General features: G+C 38.8%; 1 protein-coding gene across 1 annotated transcript; it reads right to left on the bottom strand.

Annotated features, from left to right (window-relative positions):
• Positions 1-3,080: 3,080 nt before the first annotated feature.
• Positions 3,081-9,119, bottom strand: LOC108707048 (putative uncharacterized protein DDB_G0271982). Its single transcript, XM_018243978.2, has 3 exons — positions 8,597-9,119; positions 6,827-6,914; positions 3,081-4,663 (listed from the first exon to the last, which is right to left on the bottom strand). The coding sequence occupies exons 1-3, from the start codon at positions 8,689-8,691 to the stop codon at positions 4,337-4,339; spliced, it is 510 nt and encodes a 169-aa protein (XP_018099467.1). The 5' UTR covers positions 8,692-9,119; the 3' UTR covers positions 3,081-4,336.
• Between the last annotated feature and the right edge of the window lie 2,889 nt (positions 9,120-12,008).

Here is a 12,008-nt window from a genome sequence, read left to right as displayed (position 1 = left end):
ATATAGTCTTTTTTCAATTTCCGCCATTGCTACACAGCAGCTTGTTTATATGAACTATAGTAGTGTTTCTAAAGCAAACACATCAGTTTTACCAGTGCAGGGCAACACTACATAATATTTTCATTACTTTAAAACACTTTCATTTTTTGTTGTTACTGTTCCTTTAATGGACATGAAAGTCTAAAATACAATAAGGCTAGAAATGCTGTATTTTGTATACTAAACATAAGCACGAACTGACTGCACCAGAAAGCCTAATCAAAAAAATGATTTATGCTTTCAAAGTTGGCCACAGGGGGCTGTCATCTTGTAACTTTGTTAAACATCTTTGCCTGACCCTGACCCTGCACATGCTCAGTGTGGTCTGGGCTGCTTAGGGATCATCATAAACAAAGCTGCTTGAATTCTGCATGGCTGGTAAGTAAGGCAGGTGCTCCCCCTGCTGCTCATAAGTATGATTGTTTCCCGGCTCAGCAGTTAGGGAACATCTGACAATTCCTATCCACAGCAGTAAATGAAGGGAGAATTTCACTGCACACAGTCAGGTTTCTTATAAAAACGGTACACATTTTTTAATTAAAGTATATTGGAGATAGGTTTCTTTTTTATTAAAGAAAGTAAAAATGTGATTTTAATTTTTTGCCTTTCCTTGTCTTTTAAATGAGACTGTGTGGAGAATGGTGTAATTGTCTTAGTCGGAGTGTAGACTCCCAGTCTCTCCCACCCTTTAACCCCTCCACCTCCAGAAACACATGTGTGCATGTAAAAGGGGGTGCTGATACACAGACTACTAGTTTTAAAAGTTGGTGGTTTGTTTTGTTAACAAAGTTAAAACTTAAACTTACCATTTCCAGGCATGGCATGCTGCACCTCTACCTGTTGTTTTAAACTCCAACATGTCCAACAGCTTAACTATGAGTGCAGAATTCAATATTAACCCCATGCTAATTGCTTGCCAATTGGTTCATTTCACCCCTCTGTGCATGCAGCGCTTGGACCTAGCCTCCAAAGCAAAAGAGAGTCACTAGGTGGGTGTAACATTAGGCATTAGGATATTTGGGAGCAGAAATCCAAAACCAGACTCTAAACAGAAGGCTGCAATGCAAATGTCAAATGTTTCAAATATTTCTTATTCCTTGTTTACTCACATAAGTACAAATGCAGTGCAGAAACCTATCACTCTGCATTAGACTAATAAATGTGAATTGTTGATTGGTCCTTATGGGTTACTACACTGTGGCACAGATTAAGCCTTCTGGAATGTTGCTTGCCTCCATAGAGTTTAGAGGAGAGATTTATTTCAGTTTAAACTGAATTATGTGATAATGTGGGTTCAACCCAAACTGTCTTGAAGGCTGCAACCTTATTGTTAGGTGTCTAGTTCTCACATAATAATCATTTCTAAAAAATGGGGTTCCACTTCCCCCTACTGGTAACAATGTAAACTTTCCCAGCATGGGTAAATAGCAGACTTCATAACACAATGTTTCACGATCCGAATAAACGCAAATGTATCATTATTATTTATAAAATATATTTTGCAGCAATGCACAGTAGTGCTGTGGTCTTATACAGCAATGGATACAGAGGCATACAGTTTATCTTGCAGAGTACAGGCATTTAGTTAAGGTATAAACAGTTTACACTTGTAGGCTTTGGTAGCTGAAATGTTGAACATTGTTTCTTCACAAGAGCATTCCTGGAAATGCTGCCTATTTTGCTCAATGCTGGGTGTTGTTGGGTCCTGATAAGAAAGTCCTGTTTTCAAAAGTATTGTTTGGTTTCTCAAAGCCGTTTGTAGCTCTCTGTTTATCAGATGTGCAACTGTAGTGCAGGTCTGAGTGACAACCAGTGAATTTAGGAGCTCCATTACAATATTAAGGCATTTTTCATTATTTTAAATGGTTAACTAATTATAGGAGCTCTTGTAAGTGAGAACAAACTTATAGTCAGCTCTGCTGACTGGCAGGAATTGGTAACGTGAGAGGAGCTGGTGGGCTTTCTTCTCCTCTATAACAAATCATCACACTACAGCGAAACCTCAATTTTAAAGGCCATGATTTTACATTTTCCCCATCGTGGTTCCACCAATTTATAATACATTTCAATGGATGCTTTTCCCTGACTTTATGTAATGTTTACATAAGAAGAAATGGCTGTTTGGCCTTTATGAATGTTTTATAATTGAAATTAAGAAAAATACTAAACAGATGAATAGTATGTCATTGTTCTACCTGTAAATATTATATTCCAATAAGTCAGCACCTCATCTAGTCATGCCCAAATCACCTATTGCTTTAGGTTCTGCATGTGACAGAAAGTTTGTGCACATGCCCCCCATAGTGTAACATTAAAGCCCCCATTGTATAATACTAATGCTGCTCTGCTTAACCCTTGTCATTAGCACAGTGAATATTGTATTTCAAAGGAAAACAGACTCATGTGCTTAGATACGTTGAGGACTTAAAGAATAAGTTGCTTTAACCAATTTCCCCAATTTGAAATTTTTTCCAGATCTCACTTATTTTTTCCCTGGTTCCCTGAACAAATGTGGGTTCTACTGTGTTATGTTTTGGAATATCACTATGTCTGAGCCCCCATCCCTAAAGCAGTGATGGACAACATGAAGCAGAATGAGGCCTTGTCCACTTTTACAGGGCCTGCCATGACTTCCAAATAAAGCTCTTCACTTCATATCTAATAGGAGGAAGATCTATTAAGATGCTTCTTTTAACTGTGTGGAGATCATCCGAGGATAAAAAATCCATTATGTTAAGGCTATATGTGTATATATTATGTGTGAACAATATTTTAAAACTATTTGAGGGGCATACCACATTTAAAGGATCGACTCAGGATCTCTTTTGTCTTATTATGGCTTATTGGACATATGTTTGAAAAAGTGGCCACTTCAAGCATTTGCACCAACATTACTATTAAAGATGTCCATACGACTTTTAGGTCCCTGCCCTATTCAAATGAAAAAATTCAAGTTCAAGAAATGAAAGCTAGCGAAAATTCGTAAGGAAATGCTCGCTCAGCCAAGGTAACGCTAGTGAAAATCGGCAGCTCTCTTACCATCAGGTACAAGGCATTGTTTTATTATTACAGAAAGGGGTCATCACTTAAAACAATTTAATTATTTGCTAAAATTGACTCCATGGCAGGTGAACATCCAATAAATTAAAGATTTCTGGATATCAAGTTTTTCTATAAAAATTATTAAAATAAATAACTGCTATGGTTAACTGGCAAAGGTTTACTTTTCAACTACACAATGTGATCATAACCCCACTCAGAATCTAAGGTACAACCCGGAAATTGCAGTGAATATAAAATATAACATTGAAGCAGGGTTTTTTCTAGGCTTCCAAAAGACATGACATGCATCTTCCATCTCCTAGGGTGCAAATATATACAATAGACTAGAAGCAAGTCTCTGAGTTCCATGATACAGAAACAGAAAAAGGCACTGTACAAAGTGCCAAAAATTGCATTTTTGGCACTTTACACACTTAGGGGTCTATTTACCATGTTGTGTAAAAGGTGGAGAAAAACAGTACCAGTTATGTTGCTCATAGAAACCAATCAGATCTTTGCTTTTGTTTTCTAACTGTTGAAATCTAATTTTTGATTGGTTACTCTGGGCAATATCATCAGTAATGTTTCTCCCCACTTTTTAAACAGCATGATAAATAGGCCCCTTAGTTTTTCTTCCTAAATGCTATGCATTTGACACTATGCTGGTAATCTTGTACCAATCTGAAGTACCTAGGAACATTGCTACATGCTCTACACTGATGGGAATTCAGGTCAGCCTACCTAGAGAAGACCATACAAAATACAAGTATGTAATTTAGGTGGCTATGAGACATTGGGCACTGTGCCTACGGTATAGATATGACATAGGCCATCATATACAAGATCATATTAGTGTAGGTGAATAATTTTAGAATTAAAGCTGAAAAGTGTGTCAATGTAGAACTCTTCTATTTGTTCCTCCTGCTACCTCTTCTCTGAATCCCAGTCTTTATCTCACTGTCCCCTGTCTGTTCATGCAGGTGATGCTGGGGTAAGGCCTCTCTATGAGTTAGCTCTCACCATCTTCTAGTTCACATCATTTCCCATTCAGCTTTAGCTGTTGGTCTCTTGTGTTCCTCAGTTTATCACCAGCCACTGAAGCTGTTCAATAAATATCAACAATCTTTTCCCCTTGAAACATTAACTTTTACTCTCATTTATATTTCATATAAAGACTACCAGTTTTATATGTTTACTATAATACTATACTTTAAAAAATATTGATATGATTGTACATATGGATAGATTCTGCAGTTTATTTGTTTCTTCTTTTTTGCCTCTGTTTCTCTGCCTGCTTTTGTTTGTGTTTGTCAGACACTCTCTGTCTTTGCTTTTCAACACTCCTCTGTCTCTCTTTTTGCCGCCGCCTTTCTTTTTCTCGCTCTGCATTCCGGTCTCTCTCTCTTTGTCTGTCGCTATCTGTTTTCCTCTGAAGTTCCCTCCTTTTATTGGCCTCTCGCTCCCGTTGGTTCCTTTGTGTTTGAGTAGCTACTCCCACAGCTGCTGTGGCCAGAACCACTTCTCCATCCACTTGGCTGTTTTCTGGCTTCCTCTGATTTTCCTCTATAGAACAGTCACTGGGCTGATGGGTAGAAGGTTACAATGATCAGATACACCTACAGCATAATCCATTATCATTGAAATCATTGTACAGTATAGAAGAACAGTGACTTTTGGGTTTAAGTCCCCTTTAGTTTCACAATTTAGTCCCCCGTTATCTCATGAGTAGCTTACTGTGAAATATCAAAGCAATGTTGTATTATAATTTATTTTTTAATAGTAACTTTTTATTGAATTTCCATTAATAAACAGCATAGAAGGAAGTATAGCAAGAAAGAAGAAGAGAATTAGACATGGAGTTCAGAGGACCTCTTGTACCTCTTGTATTTGTCTATATGTATTTTGTGGTGACAGCCTCATTGCACCCCCACCTAATTAGCGGTGAGCAAAACTTTCCCTTGTTTCTTATAGTTTATATAGTGTAGATTTTAGTGAAACAAATAAAATGTTGTATTCTTGAATGCATATACAGCCAACGTGACATTTCGGTCCTCTCCAGGACTTGAAAAAGGTCTCTACTGGCCTTGAGAAAGGTCCCGGAGAGGATCGAAACATCACGTTGCTGGTCTTTTTGAATGCTACATGTTTTTTACCGTGCACCTGGGTAGTAAATAGACAAGCAGTGTGCCACCCTATGGAATATATATATATATACCACCAGGAAGGCCAGCACTCTCGTATGAAGTGTTCATATGCCTGGCTGCACGATCAGTAAACCATTTCCATCCATTCCAAAGGGATCAGCACTCACAGGTAAACTTACTTCAGATTTTTAAGTCCTGTGAGTGCTGATCCTTTTGGAATGGATATACTGTATATATATATATATATATATATGCAACTAAATGTTTCAGGTCTGGATTTCGACTTTCTAAAACAATCACTTTCCTTTGCGTACATCAAATTGGGTGTTTAGGGTTGTTCTTTCTGCATGGTCCTCTTGCTCTTGAGCTTCAGTTTACGGATGGAAACATTGACATTTACCAATGAAAGAGAGGCCTTTAGATTGTAAGTTCTTTTGAACAGGGTCTACCTCTTGTATTGGTTATTTTTGTAGGTTTTCTTGTACAGTATGTTTACTGTATACACCCATTTATTGTACAACACTGTGGAATATGTTGGCAAGTATAAATACATGTTATTACTACTACTGCTACTACTAAAAATAATAATAATAGTTCATTGGAAGTTAGCCAGGTTTCTCCTTGAGTATTATGCACCTTGCTGTTAACATGATTGATGTCTGCAAGAAAGCGGACTGGAGAAGTCAGTTACAAATCTTCTTTGCTTGGGCCACTAGACATTTCCACCAAATGTTGTTAAAGGGAGGCTATACCCTCTATTTTTGACATGAGCTCATTCAGCATTAGCAATCTTTGGAAATAGCTTGTTGGGATTATTATGGTGTACTTCAATCTGTGGAGAGAGATACAGTATATATTTGTATAAAAAATACATGAACTTAACTTAATAAGCCCATGTCAAAAAGGGAGAAGGTATATTTTCCCTTTAGGTTTAACCTTGGATAGCGAAGAGCCAGATTTCTGTCAGGGCCTCCAATTGGCTAAAACACCTTTAATGAACTGAAAACACCCAAATATATTTAATTCCTCAATAAATAAATGAGCAAATATAATGATTTTGACTCGTCCATTTAATTGGGTTCATATTATCTAGTTGTACGACTTGCAAAAAAAACAGATTACCTTTTGACATGATAATTATTTAGAAATAATAAAAATTGAGAAGGGCTCACGTACTTTTATGCATTAGTGTATGCAAGCACTTGGGCATATTCATATGTGCCATATCACAATCATCATCATCATTTATTTATATAGCGCTGTCAAGATACGCAGGGCTTCATTGCCCGACAGGAAATTTCCTCTCCCATGGGTGACAAAATGCCAGACAATACCTGTCCATTCACACTACATGCAGTAATCCCCAGTAATTGCTTATAAACACCTTCTTCCACAGGTATTATTGAGGAGATTTCCCACCAGGTAATGAAGCTCTCAGTGTGTCAACATCCTAAAACTTGTTTGAGAGATAGCATTATTTATTGGACCCCATAACGATCACATTACACTAAAAACATAGTGATAGCTATTAGAATGCTTAATGAATAGAATGTGTGTAGAACTAGGCGCATAAGGGTGCAGTTGCACTAACTCTCACTCACCTCATCATACTCTGAGTCAGTCTCTGGGCGGAGGCAGCCACAGCCTTTCATTGTTAATACTTTCAGATTATTCTGGACGAGAAATGTCCTAGAGCAAGCAGAAACGTCAAGCAATAGCAAGTATCAGTACTTTGGAACAGGTTAATCATGCTTAGCCAACTTATATTCAGGGACTAGTAGTGAACTGAACATTCTCTGCAGGGTGAAAGTGAGTCACACAAAACATTCACAGCAAGATTCAAGATGCAGCCAGGGGAGGACAAGATTTTTCCCAAATAAGTAAAAACATGCAGAGATTAAGTGCCATAAGAGACACAGTATGGAGGAGGTCCCCTTTGAACAGAATTTACAGTCTAAGTGGGTGTGTAACATGCAGGAACAAATAGGAGGGCAAAATTGCACAAATGTTTGGGCATTGGCACATAACTGCCAAGATTAGAGCAGATAATGCTTCTAAAGACAGGATCTGAGTGTTCTTTTTAAAAAAGAGTGTTCTCTATGGAGGATGTACGGTCTGATAAGATTTGTGGTGCTCTTCAGAAACACTGCAGCAGGAGCTACCCGACCAAGTGAACATGTGCCTTGGGCTCGAGGTGGAAGCCAAGCATGCTCGCAGTCCACATAGTAAATAATATTCCCTTGGCATGAAGAATAAAGTATTGCAGTTAAAATATTCAATCAGCTTATCAGAAAATGTTTCTGTGAAACTTCACACTTTGTAACTATTGCTGCAGTGCCATATCTAGGGTCCATTACCACGAGGATGGTCATTAGTATTGTCCAAAGCGCTGTATTTTTGTATTTTGGGGGCTACAGCAGCCCAAATACTTAGCTGACTGCCAACAGAGTACTTTAGGTAATTTGTTTGATGTGTGATCCCATAGAGAATAATAGCAGAAATATCTGATGCAAGCAGCCAAATCTGTATATTTGAGTTGCTGTTGCATCAATTAGGACTAAAACAAGTGCCATCTCCAGAATATTGGGTCTTGGGCGGTGGCAATGAAGCATTAGTAACTGTGGGTATATATAAGGCAGGGTTGTGGTCTTGTTTAGTCTCTACTGGATGTAAGTCCAACAACACTGACAGTTCAATATGGAAACAGTCATTTATATATGAAATTATTACTAACCTGCTCAGAGCTTTCCCACTATCTCCATACCATGGAAACACTCATTTTAAATAATATGTTCTTTCTCCCATACAACAGGGGATCGACTCTGCAGAAACATGATTTACTATGTCCCCATATGTATATGCTGCGGAGTTCTTCTTTCTAAAAGTTTGGCCAATTAGGCGAGTACCTTTATAAGATAACTATACAGCTTCTGTAGTGTGTTTAGCTATAGAAGCTATATAGTGACATTGGAAATCCCTACAACTAGTGGTGTAACTAGATGTTAAAGCACCCTTGCCCACCATCCCACAAATACAATCCTGCTGTGACTCCTGATGACCCTTGATTTGTGTAACAGCAAATATTAAAAATGTCAGAAGAAAATGTAATGCAAACTGGAGGTCCCAAACTAGCTGCATTGCTGTGGCCCCATCGCTATCTCCAACCATATCTTATATGCGTCTTACCTTCCCCATCTGCCTTGTTCTGTATAGCTGTGCAATACATGTCTTCACTCCTCTTTGGGCCTGTCTCTCCACTCTACTTTCTCTTTTTAGCTCTAATATTTTACTGTTCCCTGCCTGGTTTCTGCTGGTACTTAATCAGTCCCACTAACTCTGGTGATGGCAGATGAAGCATTTAGATGTCTCACCTTAACAGGGGTCTATGATGCAAGAAGTCTCCTGGGTTTTCACACAAGCTGATTATCTTCAGATCTTTGTTGCAGAGAAGCAACCACAGAATCATTTAGATCTGGTTTAGTTCAGAAGGAAACAAGAGAGCAAAGCAGTGGGAAGAAACAGCAGGTCTCAGGGCAGAATGGAACTTTAGATAGAAGAGAGTGGAATTAGATCCACATGGCATTTAACCCACAAACCTGGAACAGCAGAGAGATTTGCTCTGACAGAAACAGGAAGGGTAGAGGGTGAGAGGAGAGACAAAAGAGTTAGTTGACTGCTGCTTAGAGGAGGAGAGAGACATATAGGGCTTAGAGGTGGAGAGAAGCAGAGAATAAGGGAAGTGTGCAAACTGTTGATGAAAGACAAACAGTGTCAGAGAGTGATAAAAAAAAACAAGTGGAAAGAGAGAGAAAGTGCAATGATGGACTAAGGGGATTTTTTTTAGGATGAAAGAGCTTTAGCCTCTTGTTTACCAGCAAGGTGTGCAGTTAAATTTTAGTAATGAACGAGAGAATATAAGAGAGAAGGTGTTTTCCTTCTCATAAATCAGTACATAGCCCAGTTTGATGACAGTTTAATTACAATACATATTCTTATCTATAAATGAATTGTATACACTTGACTACAAATACTACCAACTACACAGACAGTTTGTGCAGCAGTACACAATGACAAGAAGCTGGTTAGGATTTATGAAGTGATCATAATCCTACAGGTAACAGAAGTGGCGTGAAAGAAAGGAAGATGGAAGGTTTGGGGTAATGAGAAAAACAGACAAGGCAGAGAGACCTCCCAACTGTCCCATTTTGAGCAGGACAGTCCGGCCTTTGACAGCTCAACCCGCTGTCACGGATTTGTCTCGAGATTCTCTTTGACTCACAACTGAAATGTTAGTCCCTGTAAAGCTGTAAAGCTGAGGTTCAAACTTCACCCATCCAATCCCCATGTGGCTTTACCAGGACTTACACTTCATGGCAAATCAGAGCACAGGAAGCAAGATGCAGTCATCGGAGCTCCAGTCCTCCCTCCCTTCCGAAATCTGCAGTTCACTGATGGCAGGGGCCCCCCTTAACTCCCCAAATCATCTGGGCCAGTGACAGTAGTCCCCCCTGTCCCCCACCTGATGGCGGCCCTGTATATAACCTGCCTAACTGTCAGTTGGTCCAGAGGAAGGCAAAAACCCCAGAGGTGGAAAAAATTCCTTCCTGACTCCAAAATCAGACCGGTTCCTGGATGAACTTGTAATGTGAGCTATCTTCCATAACCCTGTATTCCCTCACTTGCTAAAAAGCCATAAAAACCTCACATCTAAGTGTTCATATTTAGCAACTTGGAGCCCAAGTGTACACTTGTGTTATAGCTCTTCAAAAGATTTGCTGCACTCTGCACGGCGAACATTGTGGTCATGCCCATTTTTTGGCCACACCCCCTAATTATCATGTTCATTTTACAAAATGTGGCTGGTTATGAAAGTTTGAACACATTTCTGTGTTTTTTATGTGTTATTACAGTTTTGCTAATGAAGGTAAATTGCCCTTTAAGCTGCAAGTCACAGTTTCCCACAAGAGACTCTGTTTATCTTAAATTGTTACAATTGCTTCTTTGCTTATCTTAAATTGTCACAAAAATAACAATTTGCAGCTGGCACATATTCTGGGCTCTCTGCCAAAAGCCAATAAAGTTAGAAACTTTGTATCTTTTTCTGGCTGTTCAGTGCAGGAGATCAAAGAGAAAGTCGGAACATTTCAGTAACAATCCGGGACTGCAGGTTGAGCTGGGAGTTGGGAGGTATTCTTATTGGGCAACAACTTCCAGCATCAACAGACAGCCTTCAAAAGTCAGATGATTGTGGGAGTTGTAGTCTAACACATGAAGGCTGCATGTCAGGTTACTATGAGACCCATTATACAGAGTGGCTTTGTAATGGCTTGCCCTTACTATACACACTGTCCCAAAAAGGAGAATCTCTGTCTGACACATTGGAGCTACATTGCATTCTTACAGCATAAATCTGCTCCATAAAACAGCAGAACCGGTGCTTGCACACAAATAATAAGGGTGCTCACTGGATTTTAGGCTTTTAATAACCAAGCACAAAGTCTGATCCAGTTGAGTGAGGTTCAGGCCTCTCCTATTCATATTTCAGTGTCTTATTCAAATCTGTGCCTGGTTGCTGGGGCAATTTGGACCCTAGCAACAACATTGCTGAATAGCAATTGCTGCTGAATAAAAAGCTAAATAACTCAAAAAACACAAATATTAAAAATAAAAACCATTTGCAAATTGTCTCAGAATATCAATCTCTACATTTAAAGGGGAATAACCCAGCTAAGACATTAAGACAAGGATGCTCGTAAGCACTCTAGCAGTTAAATGATGAAAGACTGGCCAACTGAGCCTACCAAATATTCCCCACATAGTACTTCAACCATTATACAAGGAGTGAGATTGTGGGCTATTATGTTGTGCACTATGGCTCATTTAGGAAGGCAAATGAAAAGGGCAGACGTGTGTGCAAAATTACATATATTTGGAAATAACAAACTTCTTCTTAAAGGGATACTGTCATGGGAAAACATGTTTTTTTCAAAACGCATCAGTTAATAGTGCTGCTCCAGCAGAATTCTGCACTGAAATCCATTTTTCAAAAGAGCAAACAATTTTTTTATATTCAATTTTGATATCTGACATGGGGCTAGACATATTGGCAGTTTCCCAGCTGCCCCCAGTCATGTGACTTGTGCTCTGTTAAACTTCAGTCACTCTTTACTGCTGTACTGCAAGTTGGAGTGATAACCCCTCCCTTCCCCCCCAGCAGCCAAACAACAGAACAATGGGAAGGTAACCAGATAACAGCTCCCTGGTAGATCTAAGAACAACACTCAATAGTAAAAGCCAAGTCCCACTGAGACTGATTCAGTTACATTAAGTAGGAGAAAAAACAAGACAACATTTCAAAAAAGAAATGTGAATACCTCCAACAATAATGAATCAATCAGTTAAAATATTTAAAAATTTATTAGGACATAAGAACAAGACCTAACGTGTTTCGTGCCTGCTGGGGCACTTACTCATAGGCTATGAGCATGTATTAACCAGAAAGCTTGTGATGTGGCACACCTCTGAACAGGGCTCACCAGCACGAGGGGTTCTTCACCTTTAAGTTAACTTTTAGTAAGTTATGGAACAGCCAATTCTAAGCAACTTTTCAATTGGTCTTCATTTTTTATTTTTTGTAGTTTTTCAATTATTTGCCTTTTTTTCTGATTCTTTCAGCTTTCAAATGGGGGACACTGATTCCATCTAAAAACAAATGCTCTGTAAGGCTACACCTTTATTGTTAATGCTACTTTTTATTACTCATCTTTCTATGTAGGTCCTAAT

This window comes from Xenopus laevis, chromosome 1S, assembly GCF_017654675.1.
Source record: "Xenopus laevis strain J_2021 chromosome 1S, Xenopus_laevis_v10.1, whole genome shotgun sequence".
NCBI lineage: Eukaryota > Metazoa > Chordata > Amphibia > Anura > Pipidae > Xenopus > Xenopus laevis.
Note: the sequence above shows the minus strand (reverse complement) of the source record. Positions and strands in the feature narration are given on the sequence as shown.

Excerpts from the sequence above, each read along its gene's own strand:
- LOC108707048 (XM_018243978.2), bottom strand. The coding sequence starts at position 8,691 with ATGATTCTGTGGTTGCTTCTCTGCAACAAAGATCTGAAGATAATCAGC. Across the intron at positions 6,915-8,596 it reads CATCATAGACCCCTGTTAAG|GACATTTCTCGTCCAGAATA; the intron begins GTGAGACATCTA and ends TGCTTGCTCTAG. Across the intron at positions 4,664-6,826 it reads CTGACTCAGAGTATGATGAG|CCCAGTGACTGTTCTATAGA; the intron begins GTGAGTGAGAGT and ends TCTACCCATCAG.